Raw genomic sequence first — 18,241 nt, 5'->3', positions numbered from 1 at the left:
TGTTGCAAGTCACCCCGTTTGACGGTACTACATTTTCGTAAATCGAGTCATGCTAGTTAAAACGAAAATAGAAAAATCAATAATGGATTTTTTCAGTAATAGATTTATTGCTTCTCGACGTTTATAAAATTCTCGAAAGCTTGCTTCAAATTCTGTGAAAAAGAATCTATAGATTCTATGATAATCATGCTTAGGATGCTGACAGAACTCGAACAGGATTCTTTAAAATCCAACTGAGTACTACTTTTACCATTTTTTAACACTATTTTATAAGAATCCTTGGATAGTGAATCATGATTCTGTCCATGGTCAGCATTATTATAAAAGATTCTTATGGAGAACTCTACGCAGTTCATAGACGATTCTGTCCTTCCTAAGTTTCTGTGGAAATCCTAGTTGCATAACTGTGAAAATCCTGTCTTTAAGAAAACTATCTAACTTTCTGTGAAAAAACTCTGTGGTGTTCACCACTAAAAATTTCTCATTGACTGTTTAACGATAAACTTGCGACGATCGACGCGCCATCATATTTCATAAAACGGAGTGTATTAGAACTAACTTGGAGGTGATGATTTGGAGGTTATTTGGCAATTTGAAGGTTAAAATCCCCTCCAAACACAAGCGATTTTGCGGTGGGATGTTGACGTTTGATGACGAATAGCGGTAACTGTTTGTTAAACAGGACAGTATTTTGTACACTGAATTCAGAAACGCAGCTCTTTTTGCTAATGTAATTAGCACACTTCTGTCTATGGCCTATGTCTTTTAGAAACAGCATATGGCTATGAAACCACCCTTATAACCATATGAGGCTTTCAAACCAGCTTTAAAAAAACAATAATAGATCAAGTTGTTCATTTCCGTGTTCGAGGAGCTTGACTGGGATCACTCATTACATTTCCAATCTTATACACGGTCTGTAAGTCCGAAACTTGATCGTCATCACAGACATTCGAAGGAAGTTTGTCCCAAATTCCGAAATAATTTATTCTCCCGAATTCTTCTGCTGTCGTCTCACTTAATTGTACTGCCATTTCTTTCTACGTTGATTTCTACGTCAGCATTCTTCACGACTGACACTTTTCATCGAAACAGTCATCTCGTCTACGTCGTTGATATGTGCCAATCGCTTAATTTGAAAACAACTTTTGATTTTCTACTCGTGAGTGGATAAAACATTTGTTATATTTCAATGCACTTCATGAGATTTTTTAAAGCCATTTTTTTCTAGCATAAGTCCCTTATAGGTATTTCGCTTCATCCTATCAATTTATCAAAACACTTCTGTGTCAATGTTATGTCCCAATGACTGGGTGAGTGATAGCCAATGAACTGGTCCGGTCTATGGTTACTTTCATTCTCATTTATTTTTCATTCTTACTTAACTCTAGCATTCTACCGAGGTGGTATGCTACAGCCCATTTCGCTGCGTGTGCATTACGGTAGGTTATCGTTCTCGAACGCTGGATGTTTATGCTTACAAAGCATAACACTCATCGTTCGATTCCACGACCTCCTTCATGCCGCACATAGGCGTAAACAGGGGGTGCATCCACCACACGCCCTATCATATTTTATTTAAATTTTTATCTATAGTTAAAAATTTAAATCTATCTGATACAATATGTTTTCCTTCACTCTAAAGGTACAATCCTACAGTAACGTGATGATACACACTAATCCTCGATACCTCGTATCTTGGACTTGACCTTCTCAAGGTTACGCATCCACCACACGTCCTATAAAATTGTCAATCCTCTTCCATAAAAAAAATGTTTAAAATAATTAATATTTTTATATAAAATGAATAAATGTTCAATCCTATCCAAAAATTTGTTTAAAATGTTTAATCCTATCAAATAAAATGTTTAAAAATGCGTATTCCTATTCGATAAAAAGCTTAATCCTACTCTTATGTACTATGTCTTCTTTATTGTTATTACTGATTTTTACATTTGTACCCATGTCCTCCACTACGTGGTACGGACCATCATATCTCGGGTCTAGTTTTTTCCCTGTCTCATTTTTAATGAGAACAGAATCTCCTTTCCGGTAAGTTGTTTCCTTTGATTTTGTATTTATGCCTACTATCCTTTTTGTCTTTTCCTGAATAAGTCTGTCTCTAACTTCGCTATGACTGATCTGTAATGTTGCTTTTATTCTTTTACAGTAATCTTCAAAATTATACAGAGGCTCAGGGCGGCTGTCCACCAAGTTAGAAGGCATTTTTGAAGGTCTCCCAAAAACTAGGAAGAACGGAGTGTATTTGGTTGCAGAATGTACCGTATTATTATATGCAAATTCATAATACGGCACCCAGTTTGCCCATGAAAAGAGCTTGTTGTCACATTGGACCCTTAGAAAATTCCCAAGGCTTTTATGAGTATTTTCTAATGCTCCAATTGATTGGTGATAATATGCTGTACTGTTCAGCTTTTCAATGTTCAAAAGTTGTGCGACTTTAGTAAACAATTCAGACATGAATTCTGCTCCTCTGTCTGAAGCAATTCTATCTGGCACACCATACCTCAGTATGATACTTTTCATAAAAGCTTCAGCTACAGCTTCCGTTGTCTTGTTCTTAATTGGTGTTGCAGTAATGAACTTTGTCAGTTCGCACTGCGTTGTCAATATATATTCATATCCATCAGAGGGTAAAAGTGGACCCACTAAATCTAAATAAATTTTTTGAAATGCACTTTCAGCTGTAGTGGTTACTATCATCGGTGGTTTCGCAACATTAATTGATTTATATTTTTGGCATTTCTCACAAGATTTTATAAATTTTGCTACATCTTGGTTAATGCCTTTCCAATAATATTTTTGCCTAATGGTGTTAATTGTTCGTTTAATACCTGCATGACCTGCAGTAGGCAATATGTGATAATCGTTCAGGATTAACTTTTTCGTAGTGTCGTCATTGATGATTTTTACTTTATTTGATATTTTTAAAATTGAGGGTACCCTTTTTGCTAAATCATTTTGCATAATATTTTCATAAAATTTGTGCGCACAATCATCGTCTATTTGAATGTATAGTTCTCCGACACCATATTTTTTACATATTGAACCAAGTTCCTCCATTGTTCGTCGTAACGAGACCAAGGTATCTGTTGGTTTAATTATAATTTCTTCTCTTTCAGGAATCCATGTAACGTTATCAGAAAAATTATTTGTTTTTACTTTCAGTTGAACTATTTTTCCACTTGAAGCGTCATGGCCATTGATCACCTCTTTAGTAGAATTAGTATTTTCCTTCTTCGACTGCATTCGGGTCGTTACGAATGCCTCATTGCTGAGTTTTTCTTGCATGTCTCTCAATTCGGTTGTTGAAATACGTGATAGCGCGTCCGCCACAGCGTTTTCACAACCTTTTTTGTAGAAGACGTCAAAGTTGAATTCCTCGAGGGCAAGACGGAATTTTGTCAGCCTACTCGAAGGATCCGTTAATGTGAAAAGGTAAACTAAAGGTCTATGGTCGGTATACAACTCAAATTTTCGTCCATATAAATATACACGAAAATGCTGAATTGCCCAGACTATGGCCAAAAGTTCTTTTTCGATTGTTGAATAATTCTTCTCAGCGCTATTTAAACCTTTGCTGGCATAAGCTATTGGTTTATCATTTTTGTTGCTTAGTACTGCACCGATTCCGTAACCAGATGCGTCAGTGTGTAGTTTAAATGTGTTTTTCTCGCTAAAATCTGGATAATCTAACACGGGGGGTTTGATGAACCGCTCTTTCAATTGTTGAAATGCAGTTTCACATTCTTCACTCCAATTGAATTCTATTCCTTTTCGAGTTAAATAATTTAATGGTAAACACAAACTCGCAAAATTTCGTATATGCTTCCTGTAGTAATTCGCAAAAGCTACAAATCTCTTAACTTCATCAGAGGATGAAGGACTCTTCCAATTTTTAATAGTTTCAATTTTCTGTGGATCAGGTAGTACACCTTCCTTTGAAATAAAATGTCCTAAATATATCAACTCCTGCTTCAAGAAATTACATTTAGCGGGGTTGAGTTTCAAATTGACTTCTCGTAGTCGCTGAAAAACAGAAATCAAATTCTTATTGTGTTCGTCAAATGTTTTCCCAAACACAATAATATCATCGAGGTAAATCAAACATTTAGTCAAATTTAATCCTGACATTGCTACTGTCATTAATCGAGAAAAAGATGATGGGCTTGTTTTCAATCCCATCGGTAACCTGGTCATTTGATACTGACCGGATGGCGTCGCAAACGCTGTAATGGGTCTGTCCTCCGGTTTTAATTCACACTGGTAATAACCTTGTGACAAATCCAAATGAGTAAAATATTGAGAACCTGCGAGGGAATCGATTACTTCCTCTATATTGGGCAATGGAAATTTATCGTCTTGAAGATTTGTATTGACTTTCCTATAGTCAATAACTAATCTCCATTTCTTTGAATCATTGTCTGATTTTTTGGGAACTAGCAACAAGGGGCTGTTCCACTCAGATTTGGTTTCTTCAATGATACCATCTTTAAGCATATTTTCCACCTGTTTGCAGACTTCTTCTTTCTGAGAGAAAGGAAGCCTGTAAGGTTTACTAAATGCTGGTTGGATGTTTGGCTTGACCGTTAATGACGGGCAATAAACATTGGTGGTACCAAGCTTATCGCCTTTTAAACAAAATATATCGGAATATTTCAAGCAAATTTGTTTAATAGCTTTTTCATCACTACCAGATAAGTGATTTAATTTTAATTCTTCCAATAATTTGCTCGCTCGAATTTTGTCGTATTTTTGATCATCCTTTTTCAATTCTATAACATTGTAGTTTTCAGCTAATGCTATCCTTGGTTTCAAATCTTTAATAACAACTGGTTTATTTGAAATATTCACCAATCGCACCGGTATTTTACCATTCACGGGATTTGCTATAGAATTGGCCACAAACACATTTGGCTGAACTTTCTGGTTCAGTACCACACATGTTTCGGCGAATTCTGTTTCTATGTATGTAATATATTCATATCTTGGTGGTATTGTGAAATGTATTTCACCACTCGGAATTGTGAATTCCATCTTCATTTTTGCAAAGTCAATTTTTGCTCCAAATTTTTTCAAAAAGTTTGTACCAATCAAACCAATAACGTTTGCTGGTAATTGCTCCAGTATATGAAATCTAACAGGATACTCTGCCAACTCATGGCCTAAAGATGTATCCACATATCCCAATGTATGTGTTATTCCATTTACTCCTCTGACTTCAATGGTTGATGACTTATTTATTTTACAATTTTTCGGAATATACTCTTTGTCCAGTAGACAACAGGATGCTCCGCTGTCTACTATCAATTCTATACTCCTTCCAAATAATTCAAATTTGGCTCTTAGTGCTTTTTTAACACTGAAATTAGCGAAAAAAATCTATTAAGTTCGCTTCCTCTGCTTGGTTTTGCTCCTGGTTCACAGGTTGACGTTGACGTGGTTGTTCGGGTGCTTGCTCAGCTATATTTGCTGTATGCGCCCTGTGATCGTTCCCGTTGTGGTTAGCTCGAGGTGGTCTATTTCCTCTATGGCCTCTGCCATAATTGTGTGACTGGGGTTGTGAATTCATATTGTCATTCCTAGGGTTGTTGTAATTTGAGTAATTGCCTCTACCTCGGCCATAGCTTCTACCACGAGTATTTTGATACCCACGGTTTCCACCATAACCTCTGCGACCTCTCGCATAGTAGTACGGGCGTTGGTTTGATGTACACCATAATGCCATCATGTTTTCATTCATATTGTCTGTGCTGGGCGTTGCCTGGCACTCTAAGGCATCAGAGATTGCCTTGTTCAAAGTTGTTGGGTTTCGGGCCTTTAGAAAAAATTTAGTTGACGGATCTTTCAATCCATCAATAAATGATTGAACCGCAATAGGTTCTACAATATTTACAGCGGCGGCTTCATGCGCAAATGTGCCCATAGAAACATGAGCTGCTGCCAGTTTGGCCGACAATTTCTCCATTTCAGAACCAAAGTCAGATATTGACTTTTGGCTTTGTTTTAGAGCGCTCATTTCGTTCTTAACCGCTCTTGGTGTTACTCTGATCGCGAATTTGTTTTTCAAAGCCTGTAGGGCATCCGCAACGGTTACAGATCCATCGATCGCACCGTGCGCAGAACCTACTAGCGTAGTCTTTAGAAATTTTATTATTTTGTCTTCTGGCACCCCTTCAGAGTAGTCCTGGAAGAGCTCAACTCCTTCGATGTAACTAGTTAGCTTAGCTACTGTTCCATCGAACGGCTGAATTACCTTCAGGCCTAAACTGAGATCAAGTTTCGTGGCCATGTTTTCAAACTCTTCTTCAAACTCTGTTTCTGAGCCTTCTGTAGAATCTTTACAATTATTGTTATCTAATGATTCCTGTTCTAACTCTAGAGTGAATAAATTTCCCAGTATCGATTCTTCCAAAGGTGACTTTAAAAGATTCAGACAATCGTAAATAACTGCTCTTAGCCTTTTATACCTGGCAAACAAATGTTGCCTAGTTACATAGTCAATTGAGCTGCTCTTTACTATTGCTTTTAAATCTCCTTTAAGAGCTATCAATTTATGCACCTTTTTGTCTCGTGTCTCTACTTTAAATGTATTATATTTTTTCAAGCTTTGATGCAGTTTGAAAATAGCATCTTCGATGCTGAAAAATTTATCCATTCCATTTTTTTTTTTTTTTTTTTTTTTTGCTTTACATCTACTTTTCACTCACCACTGTGCCATTTGTTCGTCCATGTTCGTCCATGAATACATGTACCCATTCGTACTTTTTACCTAAAATTGTAATTTCCTATCAGTATCTTATCCTATATGTGGTTCATTCATTAGCTACTTCCCTTATAAATCCATTTGTCGATATGCCTCCATCGCCATGGATAATTCACCGTAGTTCCACTGAAGGTTTTGTACGTCCACTGGTCCACATTCGATGGCTGCTACTGCTGCCACGCGATGAACTGCTTCCATGATGGCCTTCTTGGATTCAAATTCCTCTATGGTGATTAACAATCTTTTCCTAGCGAGGCGTTCCCAATGCATCAATTCTCGCTCGAAAAATTGGTAGCACTGTCTCAGCTTTTCTTCATTTAGTGTTCTTCGATCTCCCATCATGTATGATTGTTCTTAAAATTCGTTGATCACTTGTTAATTTGTATACCGTGGTCACTAGCATTTGCTTCTCTGTGCACTTTTCCAATTTAACGACTTAGTTCATAGTCTTTTCGTTCACTTTTTGGCACTAATTTTCTTCGCGCCGAATGTGAATGTGAATCATTAGGCAGGCAAATTTGCCAACCGTGCGGTGCGCTCCGCAACACGCTCCGTTTGCTGCCGGTGACACTTCATCAGACTTTTTACGAGTAGATATCCCACGGCTACTCCAGCCATAAGACATAGCGCTACGGTCTGTGCTGTGTGATGACTTTCTGTTGTAGTCACTGCGGCTGGGGCGACGATTTCGTCCGCCGAAAACCAACCCATTTTGCTGCACTTTTCCGATCACTATATCAATTAATTAACTTGCACTTATTGATTCGTTGGTGTAGTTGCGGGGTTAATCACATAATTAACTTGCACTGATTGATTCGTTTGGTGTAGTCACTGGCAAAGGATCGCCATGTTATGTCCCAATGACTGGGTGAGTGATAGCCAATGAACTGGTCCGGTCTATGGTTACTTTCATTCTCATTTATTTTTCATTCTTACTTAACTCTAGCATTCTACCGAGGTGGTATGCTACAGCCCATTTCGCTGCGTGTGCATTACGGTAGGTTATCGTTCTCGAACGCTGGATGTTTATGCTTACAAAGCATAACACTCATCGTTCGATTCCACGACCTCCTTCATGCCGCACATAGGCGTAAACAGGGGGTGCATCCACCACATCAACACCTATTTGGGCTTCAAATAAGGAGCTTTGGGCTTATGTGGGAATGTTGCAGGCTGCATTAGGTTCCATTGGGGGAAATCTTACATTTTTGCACAGAGTCACCCTTCCTTGTGTGCGAATACTCGGAAGTGATCTTCTCAGAGTTTTTTTTTGTCTGGGGTAACTGGGGACATAACGCGCCGGCTAAGGGAGGGATTTTAGCTGTGAAAGACATTATTATAAGCTCTTTTTTGATCATGATCTGATAGACAAACATGTTTTTTATCAAATAGTAGAAACAGCCATCTATTTTCAATTAAAAAAAGTGCTTGCATATCTGAATTTTTATTTTTTGCGGGGTAAAACGCGCCACCTGAGCTTGGCGTTACCCCTACGCGCGTACGCATGCTTGCATATACCACAGACAAACATATACGTTGCATGCAAAAAAGGCGTTTGACATGTTATTGTTCAATTATAGAGTATACATGCTGATTCGAAAAATGTGGCACGTAACCAAAGCGTGGCATTATGTTTGCTGGAATTTGAATTCAAACGGCTGTTTTGGTGTTATGAAATAGGATTAGTCGTTTTGCCCCACGAGTTGATTAAAGTTTAAGGTGAAACATCTCAGAATCCAAAGAAGGCCGTCACAATGGCCGACTTGTGATTCTACTCACGTGTTCAACGGCACTACTAAATTGGTGAAATAGTAGGTAAACGTTACTGATCTATTTCAAGCTTTCTGCTAGTACACAAAGCCAAAATAAAAAGTTCACTGTTGTTAGATGCTTCCTTCGCGAGATTAGTGCCTTTGAAGTTTCAGTACAACCTTGGAAGTTGGAATAAAAACTGTTTCAACTTAAGTCCTTCAATACGCTTTTTAAGAATAAATTAAACACTTTTTCGCATGGAATACAAATTATGGGTGTGCATAAGGCGATTCTCTGTGATAGTTTCAAAAGTTTCGTTGTTTCTTCTTCTTGGTATAACGTCCTCACTGGGACAGAGCCTGCTTCTCAGCTTAGTGTTCTTATGAGCACAGTTCTTAACTGAGAGTTTTCTTTGCCAAAGTTGCCATTTTCGCATTCGTATATCGTGTGGCCGGTACGATGGTACTCTATGCCCAGGAAAGCCAAGTAAATTTACATTACGAAAAGATCCTGCACCGACCGGGAATCGAACCCAGACACCTTCAGCAATGCTTTGCTTTTTGGCCGCGAATTATAACTACTCCGCCAAAAATCTGCCTAGAGCTTTGCGGAATTTTGTTAATACATAATTTAAATTTGAGTTTCGACAGGGTTCTTAGACTTATACATTAAAACGGTAAAAGCCTCTCTTCCCAACATGCGCTGTCCCTCAGAATGTCATTCATTAGAAAATCAATCCCAAAATGAAAACTATACACACATATATTTAAGATACAGATCGGACTCGATTATCCGGAGTATCGTTTTATTCACTCCGGATAATCGAATCACTAAAAAAATAAAATTTGCGATAAAAGAACTTGAATATTATCTTTTATCGTTTTATATTTATATGACTTCATATATTTATATGGTGGACGCAGTGGCGTAGCCAGAAATTATTTCTAAGCACATTAGGGGCTTTGAGAAAAAATTACAATTTTTTTGACTATCGTATACAAAAAATCCCTTTTCAAACCCTCCTTTTCTTACCTACGTTCAAAACAGCTAACCATTCATGTTGTATATTGCAATACTGAATTGACTCAAATTTATGCATAAAAACTGAAAAACAAGAATATCAAAAGCATACTCCGGATAATCGAGTCTAAAATTCCGGATAACTGAGTCTCCGGATATTCGAGTTCGACCTATACTACGCCCAATAGTAGACAACGTCTTACAGGGTGGCCACTGAACCGGGAAAAACGGGAAAAGCGGGAAAAAGACGGGAATTTGAATCCATCGGGAAAAAGACGGGAAAAACCGGGAATTTGAGATGGTCACCGGGAAAAACATTTTGAACAAACACTTTAAAGCTGTTAATTTACGCGTAAATCAAAAGTTGTAGAAGGTTGATATGGTTTATTACATTTCCATTAATAATCCGTATTGTTGGAAAAATAACATTAAATATTCTACTTTGCTACACTAAAGTTCTTAGAAATGTTTTGAATTGGTTGGTAATGTTTCGAAATCGTTTTTTTCCTCTCACTACCAGGGCTTGATTTTTTCACTAACATATGACTCAAAGTTTTGAATCAGAGTTTCAAAACTCCAGGCAGAATTAAGCCTCGAACATATTGGATTCATAACTTCCTTTAGTTACTTTAGTTTAGTGGGGCTTTGTTTCATCATCAGCTTAAACTTTATTTGCTTTAGTGAACTTTTCTTTTGTATGAAGAAAAAAAAATGAAAGATTTTAGATTGAAACATTTTAAACAGTGTAATGAGATGCACAAGAAGGACATATCTATCTATATAAATGAAAATGGAATGGTGTTCGTATGTCACGAGTTGGCTTGAGAACGGGACGACCGATTTGAACATTTTTTTCACTTTTGTTGTCCTCAAGAGCTCCGACGATTTTGAGTGGAATAATATTTTTTTGAAAATCGTCCAAGAATGTTGAGAAAACGGGTAATGTAAATTTGACATAATCTTTGGTATTATTTTCAACGCCTCTACGGCCTGGGCATTACAACGCTTGCCGGGACTGCTTGTTGTTGAAGTGAATCAAAAATGCCAAGAGTAGAAACCATCCTATTGGCACCATTGAGGGGATTAGAAGCAAATGGCTGTAAGTGGCAGAAACCTAGTTTTGTTTTCAAGTATTTTTAGCAATTTTTCATACTAATTGTACGGGAACCAAAAAACAAACCCGAATATTATTTTTTTATTGGACGGAAAATCACCTAAAAATACAGCTTGAAGTAGAATTTTTAGTAAATTCAGTTGAAAAAACGACCAAAGGGTCATCCTTTTGCGTATGGGCCTCTCAATTAAAAACCGGGAAAATTTTGAAAATAATACCGGGAAAACCGGGAAAAAAGCGGGAATTTCAAAATGGATATTTGGTGGCCACTCTGGTCTTAATCTTACTCGTTGCCGTTATGGACGACTTCTAGTAAAGTGAAACACCGTTTGACGACACGTTCGCATCAGGACGCAGTTATGTTTTGAAGTCTTTAAATCCTCTAGACTAGTCGGGCCCGATGTGGCATATTTAGAGGTGCGGTCGAACATCAAATTAGTATTTGTGACGACATCAGTTTTGAAGTGGTAGTTGTGCAATACCAACTTCGGCGAGCCAAAAGTTCACGAAGTAGCCGAAGATGACGTCACGTTTGGAAAGCTGAGAACAACATTTTTCGCAGCCTTGTCGTCACCATCAGTTTATCCTTTTGTTACATCTTTTTCGTGACTAATACAGCTAAGGCTGTTTGCTCCCATACCGATACACCTGGGGATCACCACAGCAGACAGAATCACAAATCGATCACGTTCTGATTGATGGACGGCACTTCTCCGACATTATCGACGTCAGGACCTATCGTGGGCTAACCACTATCTGGTGATGTTCAAACTGCGCCCAAAACTCTCGGTCGTTAACAACGTACGGTACTGACAGCCGCCCCGGTATGACCTAGAGCGGCTTAAGCAACCGGATGTCACATACCGGATGTCTGCATACGCGCAGCACGTCGAGGCTGTATTACCGAAAGAGGGTGAGCTGGATGAAGCCCCTCTTGAGGACTGCTGGAGAGCAGTGAAAGCAGCCATCAACGATGCAGCTGAGTGCAACGTCAGGTACGTGGGACATAGTCGACGGAATGATTGGTTCGACGAGGAATGTAGGCAGATTTTGGAGGAGAAGAATGCAGCGCGGGCGGTTATGCTGCAGCAAGGGACCCGTGGATAGTTATAGACGTGCTGCGAGCCGAGATGTGCAGGGATAAGGATGGGAGCATTTTGACGGACGAACGTGAGCTGATCGAAAGGTGGAATCAGCACTTCGACGAACATCTGAATGGCGCTGAGAGCACAGGCAATGAAGGACGGGACAACGGAGCAAAGGCCTTCGTCAGTACTGCGGGCGATGGAAATCAACCAGCCCCACTTTGAGGGAGGTTAAAGATGCCATTCTCCAGCTCAAGAACAATAAAGCTGCTGGTAAGGATGCTATCGGAGCTGAACTCATGAAGATGGGCCATCCCATCATCTCAGATCATCTTCCGTCGTGTGTCACCTATAGTAAACGAGTTCGTGGGAAGTTATCGAGCCGGCTTCAACGGCCGATCGACAACGGACCAGATCTTTACTGTACGGCAAATCCTCCAGAAATGTCGTGAATACCAGGTCCCAACGCACCACTTTTTCATCGATTTTAAGGTGGCATACGACAGTATCGACCGCGTAGAGCTATGGATAATCCTGGACGAGAACGGCTTTCCCGGGAAGCTCACGAGACTGATAAGAGCGATGATGGAGGGTGTGCAAAATTGTGTGAAGGTTTCAGGTGAACACTCCACTTCGTTTGGATCCCGCCGGGGACTACGACAAGGTGATGGACTTTCGTGCCTGTTGTTCAATATTGCGCTAGAAGGTGTTATGCGGAGAGCCGGGCTTAACAGCCGGGGTACGTTTTTTACGAGATCCAGTCAATTTGTTTGTTTCGTGGATGATATGGACATTGTCGACCGAACATTTGAAAAGATGGTCGACCTGTACACGCGCCTGTTTCCCCGAATAGCCCAGTTCCCTCACAAATTTTTAGCACTCATCATAACTTTCTGTATGTCAAGGGAGATGATGAACCGGTCATCGGATATGCACCCCACTTTATTTGATTGGCGGTTCTTTTGGGTTTTACCATCCTCAGCATTTTTGGCAATATGGGTTTGGCCTAGAATGATCAATTAGGAAGCCGGGTCCTATTCTTGGCATTTTTGTTTCACTTCGGCTGTGGGGTTTTTCAAACGCTACGGAGCTCATATTTAACCACTATATGCGTCGTACTGAAACGCTTCTTAATTTGAGACTTTGCTTTCAAAATTTGAGATAATTAGGCCGAGAAAAACCCCCATGCCAAAGTGAATCGTCGAAGTGTTCAAGTAGCTCTGCACCCTATTTCTCCTTCTTTTGATTGCTTATTCTTTTCGGGGAACTAGAATTCGGGGAAACGATATTCGGGGAAAAGTAGCACAATTCATTTTTTATATTTAAAATTAACTTTGCATCGACATTCCTCGGGATGTCCGTGCAAATTCTTAGATTGAAGCCTTTTTAAACCGCGTCTTCCTATATTAATTGGCTGTGTTCGTGTGAATATTCAGCACGTTCTGTGTTTCTACGATAATTTCGAACCATGCGAACCATATGGGTATTTAAAGAGCAAAACCAAATTAAATCCCTAGTAAGAAAATTTTTACTGACCTTACGTTGTTAGAAAATTGATATTGTTTCAGTTTAGCTATTTTAAGGTCCACATCGAAACTTTTTTTAATTACAGTTTAAAATTACTTTGCAGCGCAATTTGGAGGTAGTAAAGGAAATTATTTCCCGCAACATTTTTTCACCAATGATATCAAAATAAAATAACACAGGATCTACTTGTTACGAAATCATATTTGGGAGGTAAACAATCTTTCGCTCTTCTATTATGCTATTATGGTTGAAAATTCTCATGAACTTCTTGTCTGTCGTAACATTCTGAATGGCCTCAAACGTTTACGCATGAATTTAGAACGTAAATTCCCATATTCATTAAAATAAACTCGTTAATTTCACTTGCCCCGCGCCACCTTATTAAAAATATATACACTGCGCTTCAAAATGACACTGACCCATCTTGCCCACTGAACCGTCTTTTTACTTCTACCAACTCTGATTTCGCTTGTAGATGCGTTTACAAGGTCGTATTAATACTTGAACGATTCCATACTATTAGCGGGTAGTATAAAGCTTCCTGGGGAATGGAACATTCGGAAGAACGAATTTGGGGATTATTTTAGAAATATGGTTCATAAGCCGTCGTATTAGGTCGAATATAACAAAAGGCTTGACGGGCAGTGCAAAGTAATGCCCTATGTAGTCATTTACTCTTTCCGGTATTAATTTATATATTATGTAGAATGGCACTTGTTTTGATTAGAGATTCGCGCTTACCCTACATTTGGCAATTTATGTAATATTTAATTTTCTTAATTTGTATCAATTTGCGTAATACTAACTCAATTTGTTTTTCATTTTGTTCCTAATTGCAGTGAACACAAATCTGGAAGCAACATACACCGAGTACGGAGAAAGCGAGCAACGACTGAGTTGCTCGGCTCACAGCAGCAGTACCAACAGTAGCAGTAGTTATCGTGTAGTCAGCGGGAGAAATTACTCCAGCCGAACAGGCGAAAGAGTAGCTGCTTCGACGCCGGACGGCACGACAACAGCGATCTCCGAGGCGTCTACGACGACGACTATGCCGCCACACACAAACAATCCCCACTATCCGTCGCAACAACAACAGCAGACACAGCAAGGTCAACCACCTCAAACACAGCAAGGGAACCCTCCACCAAATAGTCATAATGTAGCGGTGAACGTTAGTCGGGGCTCTAGCGATCAACAGAGTGTTGTTGCTTCCGCTCCTCAACAGATGTATCCATCACAGCATTACATGACCGGGGGTCCTCCCGGTAATGCGATGTATCCGATGCCAGTCATTCCCCAGCCAATTCCTGGAAATGTTTACGTTAGCAACCTTACAGCTAACGTGAACGTACATGGCTTTGTGCCGCATGGTATGCCCCAATATGTGACAACAGGTGCATCTCCAGCGCCTACGGGAGCTTACATTACTGGTGAAGTTCCTTCTGGACATGAAATGCAAATAATGACTCCTCGGGGAGAAGCCCGTGGTGGAATGCGACGCAATGGTAGAAGTGGTAGAATTGGACACAATACTAGACCACGAGGAGGATTTGTTCCACATTACATCGCACAACAGCAAACTGTGATGCAATCTAGCCAACCAGCTGGTATTCATCATCAGCAACAACCAGGACAAGTTCAAGGTCAGTTACCTCAACAAGGAGTGCAGCAATCGCAACAGCAACAATCACAAAGTCAAAGTCAAAATCAATCCCAAAGCCAACCATCACAACCACCTCAACAGCACACTCCGGACATGGTGCAACATTCGATGTCCATGGAGCATCAACCAATCATGAGTCCAGCGCAACCAGTTACTTATGGAGGTTATGGAGGTTACTATTTTTATCCTCCATTCTACCCCTCGGTAACACCAGGACATCATCCTTCGGCGCAACATGCAGCAGGAGCGCCAATACTCCAAGTCCCTATGTATCAGACCATGTACAGCTATTCGCCGAGTGTTGTGTACCAACCAATGTATCCATCCGAGTATCCTCTATACGATGGTAAAGGGGAGGATCATAATCCACAACAACCACCAGAAGATGGTGTTATGCATCAGGATATGTGGCAACAACCGACCATGATAGAATACAATCCGGAGAACGTAGAATATATCCCACCAGAGGAGGATATGAACATGATGCAACAGGGGCCTCCTACCATGCAGCCAATAACTCATGTGCTTGATCCAAATGTTCCTAACTTTACGATGGGACCTGCAACACCAATTCAAACTGACGATTATGGTCAAATCACTCCGGCGCCTTCGGATGACTATAATGCAATTAACAACAATGCAGTCATGTCTCCAGCTGCCAATCTCATATCCTCTCCCTCTTCAAATGCTTCATCTCTACATAATCTAAATCAATCTGACATGTACCTTGTGCCACAACAACCTCAACAAGAACCTCATCATCAGCAACAACTACAACAACAGCCACAACACCAATCGCATTCTTCACTGATGGAATTGCAACAAGAATCAGATATTCAACACGAACAAGAACCATCACAACCGGTAGATCAAGAGAATAACTACATCATCGAACAATCGCCTCAATCCCAATACAATCAACCAATGTCACCACCACCCCAACAGACCAATATTCATGCTCAAGTCTCAGCACCTGTTGAAAACAGCTTCACATCGGATCAACCACAAGGACATATTCAGGAACCTACACCAGCACCAATGCACACAACTATTGTGCAAGAGACAATTCAACAAACACCAGCAGCAGCAGTAGCAACAGTAATATCACCTACACAAATTCCAGTACCATTACCGATTACTATAACCCATGTCCCTCCACCCCAGCTCAACGTACCACCTCCGCCGATACCGGTTCAATTCCGGAATTTAGAAAAACAACACCAACAGCAACAACCACTACATCATCAACCAATCACAAACGATAGTAACAACAATTCGAAGAAAAAGACCAACGAGGTCGCGTCGGTGGCGACTCCTGCCACCGTAGCCGTTGACAAGACCAGTGAAATGTCCACGAATAGCAGTAAACCAGTGCCAAATCAGCAATCACAGCAGCATCATCAATCGCAATGTTTTGTAAATAGTAACAAAAGTCAGACTTCAACTGAGGAAGTCGCACGATTACAAAGGACAGTTCAAGAAAAGCTCGTCTTCAAAGATGACCGCCGTAACGGTCCGTATTGGACTAATCCAGGATCTCAACCCCCGGCTACAACAATCTCATCGTTTACGTCCTCCACAACCACCATTGTGCAGCATAACAGTAGTCAGCAGCAGAAAAAGACAACAGCATCGGTATCGGTATCAGCCATTCCAAATAAGGAATACACCAGCAGTAGTAGCACCTCATCGGGTCCATCTGTCATTAGTTCCACTAAGCCTTATCAGAAAAATACCTCGCCCGTTCCGTTCACTACTCTTGGAATAACGTCTGCTCCTCCGTCGATACATAAACAACCGTTAGCACCACAGAAGTCCTACAGTTCCTCCGAGCATCACACGGCGACCCCGGTCAACTCAGGTCCGGTTATGGAGTCCAAAAAAGTGGAAGCAATTCCTCAACGTGACAGCCAGATAAATACCCCTCTTCCACCGCCAGGTCTTCCGCCATCTCTTTCGGTGCCACCGCCACAACGTCAGTATACTCAGGGACAAATGATCGTCCAGACGCCCTACGTACCACCACCACCGGCAACGACGGCGGCTGCACCTCAGACCAAGTCCTGGGCCAGTTTGTTCAACCCATCCTCTTCGTCTGCTACGTCTACTCCAGGACCAACAAGCAGCATTGTTCAACCGATTGCTACTTCAGCCCCTGTTGCACCGTCTCTATTGGCTGCAGGTCCAGCCCTCCCAACGCCATCTCCCTTCGCGCCAAGTTTCGTCCCTACTCAACATCGTAGTAGTCATTCATCTTCGGCATCGAATCAGTCTGCGGACAAAACTACAGCAGCTTCTTCATCAACATCGAACAAACCGATCGCCAAGGTGTCGCCTTTCGATAAGTCCAATAACAACAGCAACAGCGGTACTACGGCCATGTCCTACTCGGCTGCCTCGGCCCAAGGTCTTCCATCCGCTTCTGCTGGTCATACGACCTCCGCAAGTGCCTCGGCAGCCAGTACCGCCAGTGCTGGCTCCAAAAACAAGAACAACGCTGCCGCCCAGGCGCAGGCCGCCGCCGCCGCTGCCAAACCCGAACAGATAGATGAGAACACTCTCAAGTTAGGAGGTAAGATCCCGAAATTTATTTACATCTTAAACAATTTATATTCAACATTATTTTATGGTTTCTTTATTATGTACCTATCAACCGTTCTATTGGTTTTCTTTTTCGAAATTCAATTTTATTTTTCCTTTTCAGGCTTTTTTGTTGAGTGAGATATTTATTTATTTTTGTGTTATTTAAGGGGTTTTCATAATCTTTCACAAAATCATGCATTCATTTTCATTCATTTATAAATATAAAAGCTCATTTTATCAACTGTATCATATTTGTTTGGGGTCATCCCATACCAAGTGTCCACAACACGTATAGTTATTAACGTAAAACAAGCAAAAACATTTTTTGTGGCTTTCGGCCCATGAACCATTCCCGGATTGCAAATTTGACAAAAATCCATGGGATCTTCAATTTATATCTTTGATACTATTAGACCTTGAGAAAAATTGTCTTTTACACTTTTGAAAGAAATCATTTAAGGAGCCTAGAAAAAAATATTGTTCTTGAATGCAGTGTCGCCAAATATACCTATTTTCAACTTTAGAAGTGTAAATCGATTTTTCGTCGAATGAGTAGGTATATTTTGATTCCATCGTGATTTTCCATTCGAAAACATTCAACTCCCCAAGCTGTTTTGAACGGGTCTACCCCGTTTGGCATAATGCCATTTGGCATAATGCCGTTTGGCATAATGCCGTTTGGCATAATGCCATTTGGCATAATCGCCATT

The 18,241-nt window shown here is 40.4% G+C and overlaps 1 protein-coding gene across 5 annotated transcripts in view; it reads left to right on the top strand.

Moving 5' to 3' along the window:
- The window catches only part of LOC5578851 (nuclear receptor coactivator 6), a 60,957-nt gene that overhangs the window by 10,544 nt on the left and 32,172 nt on the right, over positions 1-18,241 (top strand). For 3 of the 5 annotated variants that reach the window (XM_021843650.1, XM_021843645.1, XM_021843649.1), the window contains one exon: positions 14,125-17,520. In XM_021843650.1, coding sequence (XP_021699342.1) covers positions 14,334-17,520 — 3,187 coding nt within the window. In that variant the 5' untranslated portion in view covers positions 14,125-14,333. The remainder of the gene's footprint in view (positions 1-14,124; positions 17,521-18,241) is intronic. The other 2 variants (XM_021843646.1, XM_021843648.1) reach the window with 2 other exon arrangements.

This window comes from Aedes aegypti, chromosome 2 (assembly GCF_002204515.2).
Source record: "Aedes aegypti strain LVP_AGWG chromosome 2, AaegL5.0 Primary Assembly, whole genome shotgun sequence".
Classification (NCBI taxonomy): Eukaryota; Metazoa; Arthropoda; class Insecta; order Diptera; family Culicidae; genus Aedes; species Aedes aegypti.
The sequence above is the reverse complement of the archived record's forward strand: the minus strand, read 5'-3'. Positions and strand labels throughout refer to the sequence as shown.